The following is a 25,872-nucleotide window of genomic DNA, read 5'->3' as shown; positions in this document are numbered from 1 at the left end:
AAATAAAGGATGAGCCTAAGATAAATTTATAATCTCAGCACCTCATGAATCTCAGCACCTCATGAATCTGGTCTATTGAAAGTGACAGATAAATTGACTACTCCTAATTGAGAAGATCAAAAACACTACCAATCTGTGGGTACAGTAAGACCTCATTATACATATTGAAGAAAAAACAGAGCATTCTTTTTACCCCTTTTCTATGTTTCTATACTTTGGTGGAGGAGGCAGAGTTAGCATGGCATCCTGAAGAAAGAATCTTTGTATACTCTACCGTTTATTGGAAGAGTTGATACTATTAGATGAAATGAGTCTGAGATTATCTTTGTTTCCCAGATGAGCCGCAATGCAGCCTATGGTGGGTGCTTAGTACAGGCGGTTGACTACCACTTGGTCTCAACCTCAGCTGTACTAGTCCTATATTCTAAATCAGCATTTTACTTTTAATCAGAAAAGTTTTCTCATGAAAAAAAATTAAATCTTGAAAATGAAGAAGGGGCCGGGCATGGTGGCTCACACCTGTAATCCCAGCACTTTGGGAGGCCTAGGCAGGCGGATCACCAGGTCAGGAGTTAGAGACCAGCCTGGCCAACATGGTGAAATGCTATCTCTACTAAAAATACAAAAAGCAGCCTGGCGTGGTGGTGGGAGCCTATAATCCCAGCTACTCAGGAGGCAGGAGAATCACTTGAACCCAGGAGGTGGAGGTTGCAGTGAGCCGAGATCACGCCACTGCACTCCAGCCTGTGCGACAGAGCAAGACACCATCTCAAAAAAAAAAAAGAAAAGAAAGAAAGAAAAAGAACTATACACTAAAACTGTCCGTGATTCACACAATCTCTGGTTCAATGCTGAGGGTTTGAAATTTGAATCAAAAGGCAAGCACCAGGAAGGATCAAAACCCTGGGATTAAAAACACAAAATCTGTGTATAGAACATGGTAAAAGGACTCAATGAAAAGTAATCCCACATAGAGAAGTGCTAAGTACTAGGGTGAAGAAGATCCTCTAGGAATCCCAGGCAAGCCTTATCTTAAAAACAAACAAGGCCGGCCGGCGTGGTGGCTCACTCCTGTAATCCCAGCACTTTGGGAGGCACTCCTGTAATCCTAGCACTTTGGGAGGCCAAGGTGGGTGGATCACAAGATGAGGAGATTGAGACCACCCTGGCTAATATGGTGAAATTCATCTCTACTAAAAATACAAAAAGTTAGCTGGGAGTGGTGGCGGGCACCTGTAGTCTCAGCTACTCAGGAGGCTGAGGCAGGAGAATGGCGTGAACTCGGGAGGCAGAGCTTGCAGTGAGCCGAGATCACGCCACTACACTCCAGCATGGGCGACAGAGCGAGACTCCATCTCAAAAACAAACAAACAAGAACAAGGCCAGGTACGGTGGCTCATGCCTGTAATCCCAGTACTTTGGGAGGCTGAGGTGGGTGGATCACGAGGTCAGGAGACAGAGACCATCCTGGCTAACATGGTGAAACCCCATATCTACTACAAATACAAAAAATTAGCCGGGCATGTGGCACGCGCCTGTAATCCCAGCTACTCGGGAATCGCTTGAACCCAGGAGGCAGAGGTTGCAGTGAGCCAAGATCAGGCCACTGCACTCCAGCCTGGGTGGCAGAGCGAGACTCTGTCGCAAAAAAACAAACAAACAAAAACAGGTAGAGATTATGTGGAGAGTTGAAAAAAAATTAACATGTGTGAATATACTTTGTAAACATTCTCGCGTGCTGTCATGCAGACTGTTAAATAATAGCTACTATGGAAAGCAACCTGGCAAAAAATTTTAAAAGCCTTGAAAATGTGATCTTCATTCCAAAATTTTACTGCATGGAAATGACTAATAATGTGCATAAAAAGTTAACTATAAGGATGCTCACTGCAGGGTGGCTTATATTAACACAAATTCACAAACAACTCCACTGTTCCAGCACAGCAGTGTTTGGTAAATCATGACATGTTTCTATGCTCAATTACTATCCAACTTTTCAAAATTAGGTTGGAGATATGTAATTACCAATATGAAAATAAATTTCCTATATACTATTTAGTAAAAATAATTCATAAATTTTCATTTTTTCAAACACTTCATGAATTTATTCCAAAATACAAATGTTATCTATCCATTTAGAATTAGGAATGATTTTTATCATTTTTGTTTGTATGTCTTAACTTTTCTACAATTGAACATGTATCAATTATATAACTGTTAAAAATAAAATGGTCCTAATACAAAATAATGTTTTTCTCAAATGGTCCTAGCTTTATCTTCTAAATGACGTGCTGAGAACACCCACAAAACTGCATTACCGGCTAATCAGCCCCAGCTTCTTCAGATAGGCTTCTGCTTGTGACTCCATGATCTGTAGCTTATACACTTCACTGTCCTTCCAGTTTTCAAGTACGGATACCTGCCAGTAGATCAGAAGACATATGAGTATTTTACAAATGACAGCCTGAAACTATTTTAAAGGTTAAAACTTAAACATTCAAACCACTTTCCCATTTCTCCTTAAATGAAGCATGACAGAATCATCAGAACTTGATTGTACCATAGGTGAACATGAATTAGACTTTGAGATTTGAAAACAGAACAAAATGATATCACAAATGCATACCTTCCATGATCCTTTTTGCAGATATGAATAACTGTACATGGCTTTCTGCTTAAGCTATATATAAGCACAGAGCCAGGTTAACTGCATGTGTACACGAGTGTGCATTACCTATGGTCCTGCAGCAGAATAACCCTTAATAAAGGCTGCATCCTCTGCAAGTTTAGAAAAGCCTCAGAGAAGCTGTTCTCGGCAAGGGCATCAAAGGCCTTCGGGGTATGCTTTTAAGATTTTAGACTCTCTGTGGCTTCCCCACAAACCAACTGGCCATTTTTGTGAGAATCACTGCAGGAAATGTAAAATGGCCTCATGGTCCAAATGATCCATTAAATAGCCTTTTAATCCAGGTGTCAGTAAACTTGACAGGGCCCACCAGGCAAACCTGCTTACCAAACGGTGGTGTGAATTAAACAAGCTCAGGAATACGGATGCTGGTGTAGGACACAAAAAGTATTCATACTTTGGCTCTTTTTCCTTTCCTGTCCTTAGAAGCAGGTGCATAGTCAATTCTTAATTGAAAAGCCTAATGTTTGCAGACTGTATAAACTAAGTCTTTTCTTACTTTACCAGAATAATCACAGACACATATGCAATAAATATCATTTGTTTCTCAGCTACAGAAACATAGAGAATCATGTTTCTGGAACTAAATAAAATACAGCCGGATGTCATAATTTTGATTTTTGTCTCAGTAGTTTCTCAAACAGTGTACTGACATTGCTATATATTCTTCTAGGGGCGGAAGGAGCGTATTCTTAATACGTGGATTATTTTCAAGTTCCTTTCCAAGTATTGGCAAATATGGTTGGCTACTTCATGATACATCACTTGATTAAATATGATGAAAGTATTCAAAGTGTATAATATAGGAAATGGCTGAATTATAATGGTAAATAAGGAAGGCAGGTTACAAAATTTGGTGTACACTATGAGTGCATTTAAGTAACAATATAATACCGGTAAAACATTACAAGCCTATAGGCAAGGAAAAAGAGTGGTCGTTTTAGTGAGGATATATTATGGTTTACAGGATATCCTTTATGCACCACACTTTTCAGTAATGTCTGTTATGCCTCATATGTCATTAAAGAAACACAAAAACAAATGACAAATGCCATAGTGGTCACTAAGTGTCATGGACTCACCTCTGCAGCCACAGCTCTCTGATGACTCTCTTCATAATCCTCTTTCCCTTTCTTTATACACTCTTCTATTTTCATTTTCTCATTTGTAAGTGTGTTGCTACAAATATTGAAGGAAAAAAAAACTTTCTTGAACAAAATTTCACAGTGAGATGACAAAGGTTTCAGGCTGGATGAGCTTTGAAACCGCACCACCATAGCCTCAGCTACATCTTCCAGAGCAGTTTCTCATCTCATATTTTACTACACAATACACAGGCTCAGGTGTGCTCTTTGTGCTTTATAAGTGATCAAAGGCAGATATGAAATGGAAGTGCACATTAGGTGGGCATGCTGAGAATCAAGGTGAGGGTACTGTTCCAGTTCACCATTTTTATGAGGGCAGGTGGAGTACAATCTGGCGACATTAATAAACTGTATAGGCCGGGCACAGTGGCTTAGGCCTGTAATCCCAGTACTTTGGGAGGCCGAGGCAGGCGGATCGCTTGGGCCCAGAAGTTCAAGACCAGCCTAGACAGCATGGCAAAACCCTATATCTACAAAAAATACAATGGTGGTGAGTGCCTGTAATCCCAGCTACTCGAGAGGCTGAGGTGAGAGAATTGCTTGAGCTGGGAGATGGAGTCTGCAGTGAGCCATGACTGCACTACTGCATTCCAGCCTGGGTGACAGAGCAAGACCCTATCTCAAAAAATAAATAAATAAAAAATTTAAAAAGTAAGCTTTATATAACATTCCCTATCCTTTGAGCCAGAAATTCTGTTTTGACGCATATTACAAGGACAGAACCCAAAGGGAAAAAGAAATCTGTACAAAATTATTCAAAAACTGGGATGGCAATGTGCATAAGAAACAATAGTGAGAAAAGCAGAATGCAACTGCTTATCACTGAATGTACTGGTTACCAGTATGTGAAAACATATTATTTCCATTAGCAAGCAAGGGTTAAAAGGAAACTTTGCATAGATTCATAGTAAAAATTTAATGAACCTATAATTATAAAGCAATAACAGCAACAAACTACCAGCCTACAGTGGAGATGAATATTCCAAGTAACACAAAAGTTTTTACAACATGTTTTTAGTTTCAAGTTAATCCAAAAAAAGTTGACAACGATAAATTCAGTATTTTTATATTGACAATGGGAAATAAATGCAGAAATCTTGTAAAATAAAAATATTTAAATATTCAAAGAATATATTTATAAATTAATTTTTAAAATGCAACAGAAATAGAAATAAAGAAAACAGAAACATAATTATTTAAAAGAAATAGATAAGCAACAATATACTTCAAAGTCTACCGTGCTTGTACTCCTGGCATTAAAAGTATTAAAAGATATTAAAAATAAATTTAAGCTTAATTTGCCTGATTTCAAGGGACTGATCCAGATGTAATTCATGTTCCTTTTCCTTTCCATCATTTTTCTGGGTATACCTATAAAAGCATAATCACCAAATATTAATTAATTATGAAAAAATTTTTAACAGGACCCCCACACAGTAAATTGTACCCATATCCTTAAAAACATTTCTTGATTTTTTAATATATATATTTTTACATCTTGTTTCATTTTTAGTATCTTCTAAATAGGAAAATAATTTGAGGTCATTTCCCTTTTGGGAAATTTTCCTTCCAGATCACCTTTTTCTTCACTCTAAGTCATATGCTTACAGGTAAATCACCCTATCTCAGTCTAAGATGTGCAGCTCAAGCAGAGAACACAGGTACTGTGGCATCATCATCAGTGTAACCAGAGATTCTTATCCAAAATGAGAAGATGTGGATTCTCATTCAAAATGAAAACAGCCTTCTACTCTTTAAAACAGAACTTAAAGTCAAAACAAGCATTCATGCACACACGCGGGTGCGCACGCACACACACACACACACATTCTCTGATAATCCTTCAAAACAAGTGTGTGAATCTCCGATTCTTGAGCCATGCCCTGCACAAGGCGGGTTCTGCCTCTTCTTTCATGCTACCCTGAGATACCTTTGCAGTCATCTCTGTTTACTAAAGCCGCTTGTTTCTAATACAAGCCAGCTTAACTATTATTTTACTTCTTTTGTAAAACACTTCCTCCCTCCTCTAAATAGACAAATACTGGGTGACACTCTGACACTCTCATGGAAGCCCTGCCTTCTTTCATAGCCGTCTGTGGTTTGTGTCACTGTACCAATCATGAGCTCTATGTTCTAGTCATTTCTTAATGAATAGTAAGTGTGATCAAGAGCACAGAAACATCCAAGAAATCATTTTTCATGTCCTTTGTGCATCTCTGAGAAAGAGATCCAAAAAGTTTAAAGATTTTACTTAAAAATCTAAATAGAAAAATTGAGCTTTAAAGCATTTATTTGGAAAATGTAAAAAGCAGGCCAGGTGCGATGGCTCATGCCTGTAATCCCAGCACTTTGGGAGGCCAAGATGGGTGGATCATCTGAGGTCAGGAGTTCGAGACCAGCCTGGCCAACATGGTGAAACCCCATCTCTACTAAAAAAAAAAAAAAAAAGAAAAAAAAAGAAAAATTAGTCAGGCATGGTGGTGGGCACCTGTAATCCCAGTTACTCAGGAGGCTGAGACAGGAGAATTGCTTGAACATGGGAGGCAGAGGTTGCAGTGAGCTGAGATTGCACCATTGCACTCCAGGCTGGGTGACAAAAGCAAAACTCTGTCTCAGAAAAAAAAAAAAAGCAAAAAACTTAGAAGCGTGTGGCTTATCTTTAAATTGTGACAGGAAAGGTAAAGAAATCTAATAATAAAATGGAAAAAAGTCAACAATAAAAAGTTTATTCTCCATCAGAAATTAACTTTTATGCTAGTACAGAAAAAAAATTTCTTATCATTAACAGCCTCTAGTTACCTTGTCTAGTTTGACAGTATGTCTGAATTGAACAAAAAAAGTATGTTAAATATAAATATTTCCACACTTTTTAGTAACAAAATGACCAAGACTGGTCATGCTCAAATATTAGAGGTAAAAAGCTTTACAGACATTATCGTTTCCGTGTGTTGTACTAGTGAAGCTACTTTGATCATCAAAATGACATGACACAGGGAGTGAAAATCCTGAGGCAGTGTTTTACTTTTCCTCATTGTTTGAGGACTGCCTAAATGTAATGCTAGCAAGACTCATAATGAAAGTCATCTGATCATATGGCATGCGGCATGGAAAAACACAAAAGCCCTTGAAAGGTGAGTGTGTAGCGTGGCCCCCCAGTGAACCCAGCCTCCCATTATTCATGCCCTTGAATCTGGACCAAGCCTATGACTTGTTTTAAGGAATAAAAGGTAGCAGAGATGATGCTGTGACAGTTCTGGGCCTGAACCTTCAGGAGGCCTAGTGGCTTCCACTTCTGCACCATTTGAAATCCTTAGCTACCACGTAAGAAGTCTGGCTATCATAATAGAGATCATATGGAAGGACCACATAAATAAAAATCACAGAGAGGCTACACAGAGAGAAAGTGAGGCCAAGCCACCCCAGCATCCCAGCTGAGGCCACTCCCAGTCATCACCCAGCTAAATTCAGCCACATGAGGACTCCTGACAAGACCAGCAGAAGAATGGCCCAGCTGAACTCAGCCCAGATTGCAGGACCATGAGCAAATACAATGGCTGCTAATCAAGACACTGACTTTTGGGTGTTTTCTTACACAGTGGTAGAAAACAAGCTGAAGAATTTGACCTATCACTGTTTAGAGCAGAGGGAGGTTAGGGATGGATCACAGAGAATCTTAAAACACACTCTTGGCCCACCTGACAATCATTCCTAGGATCTGTATATGTTATCAAATCGTTCGCACTACAAGACAAATTTTAATAACTTATAGATTCAGGATAAAAGTCATTATAAATAAAATAATCATCACAGAATCTTACTTTTGAAAAGAACCTTAGATTTTAGACCAGCCCCCATGTTTTGCTGATAAGAAAAAAGAGGGCCAGAGAAAGGGATGGTGTTCAAACTGGAAGGAAGTCAGTTCCTTGGGGATTCTCAGTTCCATGCTACTCTCACTTTTATATAATTTATCTGAAAAAATGTTAAGTTTAGAAAAAAATTCAGGTGAGATAATTACTCAATGAAAACTTTTTTAAATGAGACAAAACAATGAAAACAGTATTCATTTTTACTTTACTTGATGTAGTTTAAAATTAAATATCAAAAATGTGAAAATAACCAAAAGCCACAATATTCTTTTTTAAATAAAAATTACTGCCTTTCAATCATTACTTACATTTCACTGGCATTTGAAACCTTTTTAATTTTCTTCTTCAGTGATTTTAGTCTTTCTTGGATTTCTTTTTTTTCCTGTTGCCATTTTTTAATTTCTCTTTCCAAATCTTGAAGGAACCAATCTAATTCCGTCTTTGAGATCTAAAAACATTTAGAAAGTACTTAAATAAATGGCAAAATATACTTTTTAACAAAAGAGACTGAAAGGCTAGAATTGTGACGGCATCATAGCTTGAACAATGACTCAAGTTCAGTAGAACACACTCCCAAGCTGGCGCCCTGTGGCAAACTATGCCCCCCAGCCAAGCCTGGGACACCAAGTCACACCAGACAGCCACATCCTACCCGCTACGTGTACCTGATTACAGTAAGACACCCCGAAGACCCACTCCGACGTGCCCAGAAGTGTTCACACTTCACTCTCCAGCCTAAATGATTCTCTAATCTACAGGGAGTGTATGCATGTTTTAGTTGGCAAGGCCAATAGTTTTTGTTTGCTTTCATAAATATAAATGTAATCCTCTTGCTGGTCATTAAAGGCATTTGGGTTGAGATACCTGCCAGAATTTCAGGCAGTGTGACAAAGAGAAATGAAAACCTCTTTGGAGACAATGCTAGTTACCATTCCCCTGGAGGGTTTGGTACAGCACCACTTGACACCTAACCCTCTTTGTCAACTTCCTATGTAGTTGCTGGTTTGAAACTTCTGAATCTCCACATTCTCTAAAGGTTTGATGTCTTTTCTGAAGCATCATCTATTCAATGGTAGCAAGGAGTTTGGGTGGGGCACATGCTTATAAATACCAGTCACTTATAAGTAAAACATTCCCTATGTTAATATTTCTAATAATTAATTTAAACGTGAATCAAAGCAATATTTAAAGGAAACAAATATTTTCTAGTTTAAAATCTCACTATTATCAATGATGGCTTAATGAAATCCTAACTTCACATTTGCTTTAGGGAAACTTTTAATTTTTTACTTCCTATCAGGTTCCCTACAGCCTGAACTTCCTGCTTAGGCTTAGAGCACACGTAGGTCATTTCAGCTATAGAAACTCGAGGTCTTCTCTGTAAGAAAGGACACTAAAGTCAACCTACATGGATTCCACAGGAAATCACGGCCCTCAGGTCAAAAGCTCTATCAACTTAAGAGACCACTACTCCCTCTTCAGCCTTAGACACCAAGGTTTTCATGTTTTTTAAAGGCAGATTTGCTAACCAGTCAAGGTCCTTTAAGATTTCTGAATCCTACAGCAGGGATAAGGTTGATTTTGGCACAGGACAACTGTTCTTAGGTGGCAAAAATTGAATAACAGCTCAGTAATGTTCCCTTTAACATGGCAACCACTTCTTCCCACATCTTCTTAGCTGTGACCTTGTTGATCCTGAATTTCTTGAGTCATTACTGTGACTGAGGTGACCACCATGCCTACTCTACTTAAGAATCCTGTGTTCCACCTGGTTCGGTTCTACCAGGACCAATGTGAATTTGTATGCCTTGCTGCTGGCAGCCAAGCCAATCTTGTTTCTCACCTATCCTGTGCTCCTATTCTGAGCCAATGATCTCACCTGGGATCCATCCCTTTGGCTGGGAGATTATGTGCAACCGCAAGGTTATGCTGAAGCCTAAGAACCTAGTTGGCAACAAGTACCTAAGGGAGTTCAAGTATCAAGAAGCACAAAGTATTATAAACATATGTGCACATACATACACATATAGCTCAGGCAGCGAAAATACTACATGAGTTCATCTTCTGTTTGTACTAACCACTGCTGAATGCCATAGCTGCCTCACAATGCTAAACAGGTCAGCTATCACGAGCTTGTTTCTGACTGCATGGAAGACAAAATGATCTCCTGAACGTTTTTCTTTCAAACTTAGCATAAAACAAATAGGCTATACACAACTGTATCTGCTATATTACAGTTTATTGACATAACTATAAACAATTTCTTTTTCTCAATTAGAAAAAAACTTGTTTTCTTATCTTTTTTATTAAACCTCAGTGTTGTTCTAAAATAAATATTTGAGGTACCTTTGATAATATATACATACATATTTAAAAGACAAAATAAAAAGAATGCTAAGCAGGTAAAGAAAACAGAATAAAGAGAGAGGAATGACAATACAAAACCATGAGTGAGAGTAATATAAAAATGAATGGCATGCGGTCCTAACCATTCTTTAGAAATAACATTAAAACTTTCTGGCAGACAAGGTCAAAGAGAAAATATAATGAACTGTACAATTCAATATAAAACATAAAAACAAACCAGTTGCACAAGAGAGGCCCTGGAAGTGATGGCAGACAGAAGGGCCTCACGAAGAGGATGCTGCAGAAACGCCCCACAAGACCAGCACAGAGCCTGACACTTAAGAGAACATTCAAGAAATATCTGTCACATGAAAGAATGGATAATATCCCCAACTCCATACTAGCAGTAAACAAAGCAGCAAACTTCACAGAATGTGAGCCTGATGTCCTCTGATGTAGGCTGATAGAGAACATGAAAACACAATTCATTAAATGCAGCTTTTCAGGGGCCAAGCACAAACTGTTTGATGAACATTTGCAAAGCTCCTAGTTTGTATACTGAGCTAGGTGCTGTCAACCAAAGAAAACTTTAAAAACCACCCTTCTGGGGATGGTGGCATGTGTTTGTAGTCTCATCTACTCAGGAGTCTGAGGCAGGAGGATCCCTTGAGCCCAGGAGTTCTACCTTGGCAATACAATGAGACCCCCATTCAAAAAACAAAACGAAAAACAGTCCTTACTTTCAAGATCACGGTTTGGTAGAGAAAATATGCATAAAAGATAATTACTATACCATACTATTTGAAAAATTAATGTGAAATGGATCACAGACCTAAATGGGTGAGCAGTGCCCTTGAAGTAGACAGGGGTTTCTTAGCTATGACACCAAAGGCACAAGTAACAAAAGAATAAGAGAAATTGGACTTAGTGTACTCAAAGTAAAAACTTTTGTGCTGCAAATGATACCATTAGGAAAGTGAAAAGGCAACCCACAACATGGAGACGGGAGATACATTTACAAATATGGAAGATGGAAGTAAATATCTGCAAATCAAATATTTGATAAGCAACTTGTATCCAGAATATAGAAAAACTCTTTGTTTTTGTTTTTTCGAGACAGGGTCTTGCTCTGTTGCCCAAACTGTAGTGCAGTGGCAAGATCATGGCTCACTGCAGCCTCAACTTCCTGGTCTCAAGTGATCCTCCCACCTCAGCCTCCTGAGTAGCTGGAACTACAGGCATGTATCCCCATACCTACCTAATTATTTATTTAATTTTTTAATTTTTTTGTAGCGAGTGAGGGTCTCATCACATCGCCCTGGCTGGTCTTGAACTCCTGGGCTCAAGCAATCCTCCTGCCTTAGCCTCCCAAAGTGCTGGGATTATAGGTGTAAGCCATCATGCCCAGCCCTGTTTTGTTTCTTTTTTTTCCTTTTGAGACAGGGTCTCACTCTGTTGTTGCCCAGGCTGGGGTGCAATGGCATGATCCTGGCTCACTGTAGCCTCAAATCCCCTGGGCTCAAGTGACCCTCTCAGCTCAGCCTCCCAAATAGCTGGGACCACAGGTGCGTACTACTATGCCTGGTTAATTTTTTAACTTTTTGTAGAGATGGGATTTTGCCATGTTGCCCAGGCTGGTTTCAAACTCCTGGGCTCAAGCGATCTTTCTGCCTTGGTCTCTCAAAGTGCTGGTTTTATAGGTGTAAGCCACCGCACCTGGCCCAAAAACTCTTATAAGTCAATAATAGAAAGACAAACTCAATTCAAAAATGAATAAAGGATCTGAGTAGACATTCCTCCAAAGAAGATATACAAATGGCTAATAAGCATATGAAAAGATGCTCAACATCATTAGCCTTTAGGGAAATAAAAATCAAAACCACAATGAGATACCACTCCATCCCCATTAGGAGGCCTAAATAAAAAGACAAATGATGATAAGTGTAAGTGAGAATGGAGAAACTGGAATCCTTATATACTGCTGGTAGGATGGTTTTGGAACAGGCTCGCAGTTCCTCATACGCTTAAATGTGGAATTGCCATATGATCAGCAATTTCACTCCTACATATATATCCAAAAGAAATGAAAACATATGTCCACAGAAAAACCTGTCCATGAATGTTCACAGCAGCATTATTCAGAATAGTGAAAAAGTGGAAAGAACGCAAATGTCAATCAACTAGTGAATGAATAAAATGTGATATAGTCATACAATAGAATATTATTCCACAGTAAAAAGGAATGACACACTGATACATATTAACATAGATGGATGTACATGGATGAATCTTGAAAACACTATAAGTGAAAGAAGACACTTATAAAAGACTACATGTAACATGATCCATTTATACAAAATGCCCAGAATAGATAAATCTAGAGAGTAAATCAGTGGTTGCCAAGGGCTGGGATACAGGAGAGAATGGGGAGTGACAGCTAGTGGGTATAAGATTTCTTTTTAGGTTGATGAAAATGGTTGAAACTTAGATTGAGCTACACACAGACCTGGGCATATATCAAAACCATTAAGTTGTCTATTTTTAATAGGTAAATGTTATGCTATGGTTAATTATATCTCAATAAAGATGTTATAAAATGATAATTACCATCTCACATAGTCATTATTACCACCACTGCATTAACAAAGGCCTGTAAGCAAGCCTGAGGTTGCCATCAACAACTGTTTCCTCGAGAAAGTGATGCCCAAAGGAGAAGCAGGAGGGAGTAAGGCTCAGGGAGAAGGAAAACCACTCCAGGCAGAAGGGATGGTACTGGGAAAAGGTTTGGAAGTGAGAAATCGAATGACAAACATTATCCATTAAATTAGAGAACAATGTAGAGAACTGGCAAGGGAGAAGGCAGAAGATGAAGCAGGCACCAATCACAGAAGGCTCTTGGTAATTACTGAGTGTTAGTAAATTACTGGCGCTGACCTACTGTAGTGGAGGGATGGCATTCATAGCTCCATCCTTCACACTCTGTAGCCATTCCATTTGTTATGTGACCTTGCAGTTCCCTTCGCTAAGGAGGCAAAGTCTATCTTCCCCAGCCCGGACTCTGGCTGGCTATGTGACTGCTTTTGCCGGTGGGGTCTGAGCAGACCTGAAGTCAGTAGAAGCTTGAAAGGTGCCGTGTGGCCATCTTTGCTTGCCTTTGCACCTTCCTACTGCCTTCAGAATAGGATTTTCAGGGTGGAAGATGCAAGACATGTGGAGCAGAGCTAGTTGTCCCAGTCATCCCAGCTGAGGCCATTCTAGATCAATCTACAGCCAGCTGAACCCAGATATGTAGGCAAGAACAGCAAAGATGCTGCAGAGCTCTTGCTAGCCCTAAGGTGAACTGACCCAGCCGAGCCCAAGCAGGACCAGCTGATCCAGACTTCTACGCTTAGCGATTACAGTCATGTGTCACTGGGGTTTTGTGGCTGGGAGTCACTCAGCATTATTATGACAGTGATTAACTGATACGCCTACACTGCTGTAAAGTGGTGAGAAACATTCCTAACAGTTAGTTGAACTGGGCCGTGGAGCTGACCTTCTCTTAAGGGAGAACAAATGCATGGGCTCTGAAGCCTGACACGACCTGTTCTGCCACTTCGTACTGGTGTGGCTTGGGGAAAGCTGCATCAGCTGCTCCCACCTCCATTTCCTCACCAGTAACATGGAGATTTATGTACTACAGTATAACACTATTGTATAAGGACTGTTTTGAGATTAAATACATGTAAAAACAATTGAGTATGGCACATAGTAGGAGCTTCATAAATGATGGATTTTAAAAAGGCTGAACTTGACAAGGACCCATGACTGAAGAGGAGAATCCCACCTCTGCACCAGTGTGGGCTGAGGAAGTTTTGGCAGGCAGGGCCAAGATTCTGTTCTAATACAGACAAAGGTCCAAAATTCTACCCTGTAAATTATTCTGGGCCAAATAATTTGACAGTGTTTTAAGACCTAATGTTGACTCAATGCCCATTTTAGCATCTCATTAAAGCACCTTAAGACCATATGTCCTGGGCAGATAGGGAGTGACTGATTAATAAATATGGGGTTTCTTTTTTGGGGTGATAAAAGTTTTCTGGAATTAGACAGTGGTAATGGTTACACAATAATGTGAATATTCAAAAAACCACTAAATTGTATACTTTGTAATGGTTAAAACAGCAAATTTTATGTTATGAGAATTTTATTCTCAAACAAAAATGAACCTACGTCCTTCAGCAATATTGCAACCAGTTATAACCTGCCAGTCATAGGTTAGGGTACAATAAAAACAACAAGAGATTCTGGCTTTAAAAAAGCTACTTTTGGCCAGGCACGGTGCCTCACGCCTGTAATCCCAGCACTTTGGGAAGCCGAGGTGGGAGGATCACAGGAGGTCAGAAGTTCAAGACTAGCCTGGCCAACATGGCGACACCCCATCTCTACTAAAAATACAAAAATTAGCCAGGCTTGGTGGCATGCACCTGTAATCCCAGCTACCCAGGAGGCTGAGGCAGGAGAATTGCTGGAACCCGGGAGGCAGAGGCTGCAGTGAGCCAAGATCACGCCACTGCACTCCAGCCTGGGCGACAGAGCAAGACTCCATCTAAAAAAAAAAAAAAAATTTAAAAAGCCACTTTTCCGCCGGCAGAGAATAGATAACTGGCCTAATTGCCTAAAGAGGCCATTCTTAGCTCATGAATAATAATAGAACCCCATCAGCTATATATAATACCTCGCTCAGATTTTTACTGATGCTTAGTATATGCTAAGCATTCTTTTTTTTTTTTTTTTTTTTGAGATGGAGTCTAGCTCTTGTCGCCCAGACTGGAGTGCAGTGATGCGATCTTGGCTCACTGCAACCTCTGCCTCCTGGGTTCAAGTGATTCTCCTACCTCAGCCTCCCGAGTAGCTAGGATTACAGGCGCCCACCACCACATCCGGCTAATTTTTGTAATTTTGGTAGAGATGGGGTTTCACCATGTTGACCAGGCTGGTCTCCAACTCCTGACCTCAGGTGATATGCCCACCTTGGCCTCCCAAAGTGCTGGGATTACAAGGATTACAGGTGTAAGCCACCGTGCCCGGCCTGTATATGCTAAGCATTCCTTTTTTTTTTTTTTTTTTGAGACACAGTCTTGCTCTGTTGTCCAGGCGGGAGTGCAGTGGCGTGATCTCGGCTCAGTGCAAGCTCCACCTCCCGGGTTCATGCCATTCTCCTGCCTCAGCCTCCTGAGCAGCTGGGACTACAGACACCCGCCACCATACCCGGCTAATTTTTTTTTTTTTTTTTTGTATTTTTAGTAGAGACGGGGTTTCACCGTGTTAGCCAGGATGGTCTCAACCTCCTGACCTCGTGATCCACCCGCCTCGGCCTCCCAAAGTGCTGGGATTACAGGTGTGAGCCACCGCGCCTGGCCATATGCTAAGTATTCTTAAAGTGGTTTGTAAAAAAACAATTTTCTTAGCAGAGGCACAAGTAGAATTTTGGGTGGGACAGTTCCTCCTTGAGTACTGTACTTACTATCTCTGGCTAGCCCCTGTCCTTTTTCAACCACCCCAGGTGAGGCCTCACAAAGCTGTGAAGTAGACAATACATTATTAATGAGAAGACCGAGGGTCAAAGAGGCTGAAGAAATTGTCTAACATCACAAAGCTATTACATGGAGGTGCTAGGGTGTGGTATGGGGCGTGGGACTCTAATGCACTCAGATTTCTATAGCTTCCCTGTTTTTCTGTTCTCTATAAGGGGCTGGGTATGCATTTGCTACATCCAAACATGGCATCAAGTAACTGGAGTATAAAGGAAAAGTTGGTTAGCTCATAACCTCAGCAATCTGCAGTCAAAGGCCAAAGGGACATATCAGGAAAAGCCACTCATTTCTTTCTATGTTTTAAGAAATTTCTCCATGAGCTATGAGCATAACCACCATTAATAAAGAAATGACTGTGGCTAAATCTCATCTACTCTTATGTGGACACCAACCCAAGGAACTCAGATTAGTGACTTATCCTGGTAGGGAATAGGTATACATTTTATGTGGTAAGTCTAATAATTTATCAGGCCTGTGATCTGGGGGGCTTAGTAAGTGCCCTTTTAAGGCACTCTTGAGTAGGGCCACGCAACAGCAGACTCAAAGCCTTAACAAGTTAAAAAAAAGGCTGAGAGCTGGGGCCCTCCCCCTGGGTGCTTTATTTCCGAGACTCTTCTGGACTGACTGTACAAAGAAAGAGCCTTGATGAACTGTGCACACAGAACACACAGTCAGACCAGCAATTTATAAAGCCGGGAAAGCCTCTGCCAGAAAGAAAGATACCTCACCGGCTGAATGCTACCTTTAAGACTATGTCTCCAATCTGCCTCATCGCTCAAACAGGCAGCTACAGGAATTCCCACATGGGAATTAAAACTGAAGTTTCCTGAGGCAATATAAAGTTTATAAAACTATTTTGTTTCATTAAACCCCCAAGTAGCTTATAGAAACTTGTGTTCCATGTGTCACTATGCTGTGTAGGATTTTGTTCTTCTTTACTTCTCCCAGCCAGGAAACTGAGTAAAGTCTCAGGATCTATCTAATTCTTCTTGTCCTTAGACTCTCCCCAGCCTCATCTTGAGTATAAACAGGTCCTGGGGAATGTTATGACAGTTACCTTTACAAACTGACCCTAAGATTTCTACTAAAATCTTAGTAAATAGGTTTCCTGATTAAGGTCCCACTAAGCTAGTTTTCTCCTATTTAATATGTTATCCCAGCTATTGATCCAGACTTCTGGAACAAATTTCTCCTTTCTTAAATGAATTACTATTCTTTTGTTACCTTTCTAAACAGATGATGGTAGCTTTTAAAAACAAATGCACCATGATTTCCTCACATGTGTGATTCCATTTTCTCACGAATTCAATCTGGCTTTGTCATTAATTGCTATCCCTCCACTAGCCATGTATCTGATGATCAGTCTTGACTAACAGAATTCAAGGTCAGCAGATCTCAACAAAATACTCTGGGTGGCTTTACAGTTCTAGTATGTCTAAGGCTCCATGTGTTATTCTTATACTTCCTTAGGAGTAAGATGAAGATGATGATAATAACAGTAGCAGACAATACTTATTGAGTCCTTACTAACGAGGCAGTTTTAAGTACTTTATAAGTATTAATCTAACCATACAAAATGTGAGTTATTATTACTCACATTTTCCAGGTAAGGAACTAAAGCACAGAGAAGTTAAGTAAATTGCCCAAGATTAGAACTAGTATAGAACCATGCCTAGATCTGAACCCAGCCAGTCTGTTTCCAGGGCTCTCATTCTGAACCTCTATTGCTATGCTGCCTCTCAATATAAACAAGAATTTACCTCAGAGCTCAGTCACCATAAAATAGAGTTTTAGTTAACCAGGGAAACTGAACTATAGCTAAACGAAAACCCAGACTTACAGCCCCTTTCTCATAAGACAGTTTGCAGAAGTTCTAAAGCATGGCAACAGCCACTTTAATATGTCATGAAGAAATCTGAAGCAGGCAATTCTGAGAAAGAATCTTTTGTTTAGCCACCAATGCAGAAGTTCAGCTGAGGCCGCACAAGCACAGCTACACTCACATTCTCCTAACTATGCTACATGCAATTAAAGACAGGTTTCAGACAGGATCACCTTGTTTTCTTCTAAGTGCCTTTTCAACTTCTCTTCCAGGTCCCTGGTCTCTTCTAAGCCCTTAAGTTTTATCTGCTCATAATTTTCATACACTTGTTGAAGTTGGTCTTGTAATACTTGGTGCTCCTTTTCAATCCGTGAAATTTCCCCCTAAAAGTGAATTACAAAGCAATCTATTAAAAATCATTTAAAATGCCTACTTATGATCTTGTTCTTTACTGTTTCTTAAAATAAACAAAGGAGAGTAAAAAGCAGATGAAAATTTACAAGGGAAATGTCACAATCATTCAGGAATTAAAAACCCCTAAACACTGCTTAGCAAAACCAGCTCTCTTATAAATATAATCATTCATATTATTGGAATTCATAAATTCTCCAATCTATACTATAATTAGTTCTGAATATTTGCTTTAGAAGGGTTCAATACCAGATCAACAGTTTGATTTAAATGTCACTCTCCACAATTAACACCAACGATTATTTATTAGGTTTAAAAAGCTGCACATATTATACATATTTTAGATATAAACAGAACATTTTAACTTTGGCTTTACTTTTAGGTGTTTCAAATAAATAGTTGCTGGTTATTTCAAAATGACAAATTAAAATATTATCTATGAATTATTGTCAGTTATATTTCTTGCACCAGCTTAACAACAACAAAAAAAACCCCAAACCCAGAAACCATTCTGTTGGCAAACAATAAATGTCATTTATGTAATTATTTTTTAAAACCTTTCAAACTGCATATAACTCTGAAAGAGCATCTGTTTGATGCTGGCAGCTTCTCCAGCTGCAGGTAACTGTCCTCCCTGTGGCAGCCAGGCTTTAGAAATCTATCCCAGGCACAAACCTGGTCCAGCTCTGACATTTCCTGTACCTTCCCCCAATACCTTAGTATCTTTCAAGTGTAAAAAAGCAGGGAATCAAGTATTTGAAACTCTGTGAATGATCAGTTGGAGAACTGTGAATTATGGTCAGATTGACCATATATGCCCTTTTGCCTTGGAGCATGCCACTTTGTCTGCCCAGACCGAAAGTTTAGTACTATAAATAGAGTCCATGCTTAACTAAATTAATTAAACAGTCAACCTTACTATCACCCAGGAGCAAAACTTTATGATTTAAGACTTTAGTTACTTCCATTTTAATTTTTAATTCAGCAAAAGGATCACAGTGAATAGTAACTTGCTATCGTGAATGAATTTACATGCCCCAAATTACCAACAGAGACAGGCAGGAAGCTAAATGCCACCTCTATGTTATTACATTTAAACTTCACGATACTTCTGTGAGAAATACATTATGTTTGCCTTTAATAGATCAGAAAACCAAGTGAGGCAACTTCTCAAAGTCCCAGGAGAAAGCAGCAATGCTGGGATTCAAATGCAATTCTCACTGGTTGAGAAGCCAGCAATCACCTATACTAGCATCAAGGTCCTAAAACTAACAGCTAATTTAAGAAAGCATTTGTGAACATTCCCATCACTGATAAAAATATTCATTTGATGGTCAAAAGCACTGACTTATTAAACAACAGAGCCTACCTGGTTTAAAGCTAAGCACAGCATAAGACTTCAACAACAGTAAACAGGCCAAAATGTTCACTATAAGACTGCCTGTAAGCATAAAAAGCTGATACAATCTAAATGTTCAACAACAAGAAATTGGTCAAATAAATGATCACATATTAATAAAATGGAAAACCAAGTATCCATTTAAAATGATGCTATAAATCGTATTTACTGATATGGAAACAAGTCTACAATATATTAATTGAAGCCTGCAAATTTCAAATACAATATATATGCTGTGATCCCATCTTTTAAAAACTATTGTTTAATTATATGTAAATGTTCAAACATCCTGGAAGGCTACATATCAAAATATTAACATGAGTGATGGGAAGGTAGATGATTTTCAATTTTTCTTTCATAATTTTTGGTATTATTCATTTAAAAAATTTAAGAACTCTATATATTATTTTATCATTAGCAAAAACTAAACACTATTTGTACAAATAGCAGCAGGAAACACAAGCTCTGACCTTCTTCCTACTTAACTAGACATTGATCTTGTCAAACATTCCATATCTAACTATAGAACTGCTTTTTAAATGACAGCATGATATTTCATTTTATAGGTATATCATAATTTAACTAGTCTGCTATTGACGGAGGTTTAGATTGTATTCAATTTTCTGCTGATTCAAATACAGACAAAACAAACATACAAATCCCCTTGGCTCACTGGTCTCTCTATACATATATGAGTGCAGATCGATTCCTAACTGCCTTCCCAGAAATTTCAGTTTCACTGTCTTTCAAAATGTGAATGATTGCTTTTCCTATTTCAAGTGGGGTGGGCATCTGTTTATATGTTTAAAAATCATCTGTATTTCTTTCATTGTGAATTGTCTATTCACATCCATTCTCATCTTTGTGACAGGTTGTTGATCTTTTCCTTACTGATTTATAGAAACTTTGTTGTTAAGGAAATTAGTTCTCTATCTGTTTCACACTGCACATAATTTTCCTTGTTTGTCTTCTGTGGTTTGATATGTGTATGTGTATATATTTGTTGTCATACATATACTATGCATATAGGATATACACATTACATGCATGTGTATATGAATATAAACATACTTTTTTCCCATGCTGTTTACTGATCTTACAAAAAATTTTTCCCGTTTTTTTCCTGGATACTTTTATAGGTCCATTTTTTATGCTAAAATCTTTAATCTGCCTGGAACTTATTTTGGTATAAGGAATGAGGTAGGGACCAAGATTGATTTTTTCTAGATGGCAATCCATTTCTCCTATGTATTTAATAATCCAATTTTTGCTCACTGATAATTTGCCATCTTCGTTTTTGTTTTTTGTTTTTTTTTTTTTTTGAGACAGAGTCTCGCACTGTCGCCCGGGCTAGAGTGCAGTGGTACAATCTTGGCTCACTGCAACCTGTGCCTCCTGGGTTCAAGAGATTCTCCTGCCTCAGCCTCCCAAGTAGCTGGGGTTACAGGTGTCCACCACCATGCCCAGCTAATTTTTTTTAATTTTTAGTAGAGATGGGGTTTTACTGTGTTGGCCAGGCTGGTCTCAAACTCCTAACCTCATGATCCACCCACCTCAGCCTCCCAAAGTGCTGGGATTACAGGCATGAGCCACCACACCCAGCCAATCTACCATCTTGATTGACTGACTGAGATGGAGTCTCACTCTGTCGCCCAGGCTGGAGTGCAGTGGCGTGATCTTGGCTCACCGCAACCTCCACCTCCCAGGTTCAGGCAATTCTCCTACCTCAGCCTCCCAAGTAGCTGGGATTACAGGTGAGCTACCACACCTGGCTAATTTTTGTATTTTTAGTAGAGACGGGGTTTCAACATGTTGGCCAGGCACTCTCATATTAATGGTCTATGTATGTGGTAATATAGATAGATTTATATTGTGTTTTGATATTTAGTTGCACAACTCCTTTTCTTAGTTTCTCTTCCATACCCATTCTTGATGTTCATTTTTACATATGAAGTTTAAAATCAATTTGTCTATTTTCAAATTAATCCTGTGCAGTAACCAGGCCTCTTGTTAGTCACAGCCTTGTATAGACCTCTCCTACCATGTATCAGGGTTGGTGGATTGATCTATGTGACCAAGAGAATGCAGCAGAAGTGATAATTTGTGACTTCCTAAAGCATTGCCGCTTCTGCCTGGGATCACACACTCTGGGAAAAGCCAGCCCCAGGAGGTCAAGCAGGGCTAGGTGGAGGTCCACAAGGCAAGGAACTGAAGCTTCCCGACAACTGCCAACATCCGCTTGCCAGCCATGTGAGTGAGCTATCTTGGAAGTAGAACCTCTGGCCCCAGTTACTCCCGCAGATGACCAAGCCCTGGTCAACATCTTGGCTAGCTACATGAGAATCTCCAGAAGCATCCAGCTAAACTGCTCCTGAATTCCTGACAGCGAAATTGTGAGATTTCACAATTGTGAAATATTTACTGTTTTAAGCCACTAGCTTTGAGGTTGTTTGTTATATATACAGCAATATACATAACTAATTTGCCCTGTTCACGTATATACTGGGATTGTGTTAAATTTTAAAAAGCTTTAGGGAGAACCAATCTCATTATCATAATATGTGTTCTTATGCAAGTACATGAAATATCTTTTCATTTAAGGCTTCTATGTGTCTCTCCATAGCATTTAAAAATTTTTCTTCATATACATTTAAGTATTTTATCTCTTTTTTGGTATTGAAAATATTTTCTTTCAACATACTTTCTAACAGGTAACTGTTTATATATATTTTTATATACAAGTATAGGTTTATATAGGTTAGTGTAGGTTTTCAGTTGATCATTTTGGATTTTCCTGGTACACAGCCTTAGCCTCTGTAAATAATGATACTCACATCTCCTCTTTTCTATCTTCTTTCTTTCTCATATCTGCTTTCTCAGTTAATATACCCAGGATAACAATAAATATTAATGGTGATGTTTTACCATTAAGCAAGATGATGGCTTTTGGCTTAAAATATTAGCATGTTAAGAAATATTCATCAATTCCCATTTTCTTACTAGTTTTGGTCAAGACAGTGACCTGAATTTTATCCAATACCTTTTCAGCAACTTTGAGTTGATAAGACAACTTTTCTCTTATGATGCATATTAACGAAGTAAATTATATTAGTAGGTTTTCTAACTGAATCATTATTATAGTAGAGAAGGTCTTTATCTTTCTGTATTATTCGCATGAATAAGCTTACTTATAAATTATTACATGCTCATTATACCAGTTAAAACAATAAAGCTGGCCAGCCTGGGTGACAGTGAGACCGTGTCTCAAAAATAATTAAAATAAAAATAAATAAAATTTAAAAAATAATAAAATAAAACAATAACGCTGTTATAATTTGAAATAAGTATGCTGGAAAAAAAATTACCTTTTCCTTCCCTTCTCAAATTTCAACAATAAAAACAAAATCATTTTTTTGTTATGTTCTCAAGCTTATTCCATGATAACTTTGTGTGGAATAAGCTGACTCCAAAATAGTTCTAGTTCATCATTCCATCTAGATAAATTAATGAAAACTAAACCTTTAAACAGTTTAATGTAATTTTGACTCACCTGTCGTTCCTCAAAAGGATTATATGGCTCAGTATTGACTTCTTGGTGTATTATGTTCCAAGATACCTGTGGGCAAAACAAAAAATTAAAATTCACTTTATCTCAATCGCTCTAGTAAAATAAGCCCATCAAGTAATAACACTTTAAAACACACCCACAATTTTTTCAAGTTTTTTTTTCCCATTTAGATCATGTTCCATGCTTTCTGTAAACATGTATATTAGGAAAGTTATTTAGAATTAGTATAACTGAAAATGATTATGATCCATTGCTCTTAACCTATTTTTTTCAAAGCTTCCTGGAAAACATAATGAGTGGGGCAATTCAATAAGGATTTAATGAATTCATACCCTATAAAGGCAACCATAGGAGAATCTTGATTTCATCTCTTGCTTGTTAGGAAAGAACTCATACACATCCCTCTTGTTTCTACCTGGCTGTCTCTTTTTCACATTCTCATTCCTCTCCTGGTTTGACAGGAGAAGCTGGGGCTGTGTAGGTCAGAGCCTTCCTTTTTCCTTCTCTTTCTGAGGAGCTGCCAGCACATTTTCCCTTCCTCCTTCATGCGGTAAGTCCTATGGGGCAGGCACCCCACGCTGGAAGGCCTCCAGGTGGGCCCTCCTGTAACTGGCAGGTAAGGCACTGTGATGCAGGCTACACTTCCAGTCAGCACTTGAACTTTCCTACAAACAGCCACCTTCTCCTCCAGCACCTTTATTAATTCTTAGGATGACGTTTTGGCTCCACCTGCTGTCTTATTTCTTAATCTGTGTAGAATTTCAGTAGCAAAGATGGGTATTATTTACTGGACCCAAGCTTCTTTCTGAGAAGATTACCTGTCATGCCTCACAAAATAGTTCATATTTTAAAAATATTTTCAGGCAAAAGCTTCAGTAATCATTATAAAGTCAATCAACTTTAAGGATTCTTGTAAATATAACAGCAATGAAAAATGAAAAGGAAAATTTAACTTCAGTATTAAGAAGACTTTTCTATTTAACTCTTACCTGTATGGCAACCATCTGCACGTGTGGAATGTTTGTTACTGCACTGGTGCTTTCTGGAATTACTTCACATTTGTTGTTAGAATTTCCACAGTGCTCATCATTTCTGTTAGACTCACTCAGGACTGTATGAGCATCACCTGTGCTGCAGTGTGACTTTACAGATATTCCCAAAGAGCCCTCAAGGATCTGTGTTTCAGAGGCAATCTGGTGACCAGCAACATTCTCAGCATTCAAATGATGACCCTCAAAATAGGCAGCAGCATTTTTATCTGCTCTGTCATTGGCTACAAAAGACGGCACCACTGGTACTGATCTTGGTAGCTGATATTCAGGAGAAAGGCTAGCCAAGGGTGTATATATGCTGGTGTACTGGGGCAAACCTGGTAACACGTTTATGTATGCTGGCGGTGTCTGGGTGATATCAAATCTCTGGAAAGGAAGATACGTACAGTATCCTGTGACCAAATGGGATTGAGCCCAATAAGTTGGTTTCACATCCTCAAGAACCGGTTTGGGGGAATTACAGGAGACTCGCCTGTAATTTGCATCCTCAGAGCCTGGTTTGGGAGAATTAGAAGAGACCCCTTTGGGTTGCCCATCCTCAGAAACTTGTCTAGAAGAATTGTCGGATACCGGTTTGGACTTCACATCTTCACAAGCTGGCTTGGGAGAATTTGCAGACACAGGTTTGGGTTTCACATCTTCAGAAGCTGGTGCTGAAGATGAATCTGACACTGGTTTAGACTTTACATCTGGTTTAAATTCCCTAGCAGCTGGATTCAGTTGTAGTTTAACTCGTACATACTCCCCTGCTTTTGAAATTTCTTCTACTTTTGTTTTAATGTTTTTCTTCTTCCTTTTTTTCTTGAGCCGTGATGCAACCTTCTTCAGTGCAATACAGTTGTCAATCACAACAAAACGAGGGCATCCCAAGAGAAAAGGTTTTAAACCTCCTGCTTTTTCTAGTATCTGTCGAGTTTCTTCTGGGAAAAACTCATATTCTGCAGAGAACATCTTGTTACTCATGTCCAAGGGACCATGTTCCTCCAAAAACTGAGAGAAGTAACTTGGAAAAAATTTACATTTACATGAGTTACTATAAGAAAGTACTTGAATACGTCTATTTGAAAAAAACTTTTATTCTCCCAAAGGAAAACACTGTTTCACTTTTCACTGATCTCAACCTTTCCTCAACAACAAATATAACAAACATAAGGTTAACTGCAATCAATGATACTATAAAGAAAATTTTGTCTACTTCCTAGAAAATGATCATTTAAAACTTTTCTGGGAGCAGGGGAAAGCAAAAGGAAATCAAAAAGTTATTTCATAACTTTCAACTATGTAATTACATAATTTATTCTAAAAACAACAACAAAAATTTATTCAGGAAAGATAACAATAATGCCAATAAGAATTTTAAATAAAAAGAGAAAATCAAATCTCAAAAACAAATCCTATTTGAATTTGTGTACAGTAAATACTGAAAACTACATACTTTAGCTTTACTTTTGGATGCCTGAAGCAAATTCTAGCATATTTTAAGAAATAATAGTATAATTTTACAGTTGTTTCCACACTGTCACCCAGGAGTTCTCTGGAAATATGATTTGCTCAGCATTTCAACTCTAAAGAAAAACCATGAAGAAGGATCTAAGAGCACAGAACTAAATAGGAATGATGCAATACAGGAAAACAGAAGAAAGGGCCATATGGTGGATATGCTACTGACAGGACTTCCAGGAGAAGAGTTGGCTTTTAAATTAATACTCTATTACAGACCTCAGCCCTTGATTTATTTTCTTAAAAGGAAGGCCTCATGCACTATTTAATAACACAAAGCTCAAAATGGTAAGCTACCTGAGATTTTCCTGAATTTTTTACTTGTTTTATCCACCCTACTCAGTATCGACTTAGTAGCTCAAACTGACAAAATCAATAATCATTAGGACTCTAAATTTAATAATTAAAAAGCCTCAGGGCGGGGCGAGGTGGCTCATGCCTGTAATCTCACCATTTTGGAAGGCTGAGGCAGGCAGATCACTTGAGGCCAGGAGTTGGAGA

The 25,872-nt window shown here is 38.7% G+C and overlaps 1 protein-coding gene across 23 annotated transcripts in view; it reads right to left on the bottom strand.

Moving 5' to 3' along the window:
• TTC3 (tetratricopeptide repeat domain 3) overlaps nucleotides 1-25,872 on the bottom strand; it is a 129,820-nt gene that overhangs the window by 12,192 nt on the left and 91,756 nt on the right. For all 23 annotated transcript variants that reach the window (XM_024352459.2, XM_063803664.1, XM_063803671.1 and 20 more), the window contains 7 exons: nucleotides 23,809-24,874; nucleotides 22,802-22,867; nucleotides 17,675-17,824; nucleotides 8,006-8,145; nucleotides 5,134-5,202; nucleotides 3,769-3,865; nucleotides 2,319-2,419 (listed from right to left, as the gene is read on the bottom strand). In XM_024352459.2, the coding sequence (XP_024208227.2) occupies nucleotides 2,319-2,419; nucleotides 3,769-3,865; nucleotides 5,134-5,202; nucleotides 8,006-8,145; nucleotides 17,675-17,824; nucleotides 22,802-22,867; nucleotides 23,809-24,874 (1,689 nt within the window). The remainder of the gene's footprint in view (nucleotides 1-2,318; nucleotides 2,420-3,768; nucleotides 3,866-5,133; nucleotides 5,203-8,005; nucleotides 8,146-17,674; nucleotides 17,825-22,801; nucleotides 22,868-23,808; nucleotides 24,875-25,872) is intronic.

Source organism: Pan troglodytes, chromosome 22 (assembly GCF_028858775.2).
Source record: "Pan troglodytes isolate AG18354 chromosome 22, NHGRI_mPanTro3-v2.0_pri, whole genome shotgun sequence".
NCBI lineage: Eukaryota > Metazoa > Chordata > Mammalia > Primates > Hominidae > Pan > Pan troglodytes.
The sequence above is the reverse complement of the archived record's forward strand: the minus strand, read 5'-3'. Positions and strand labels throughout refer to the sequence as shown.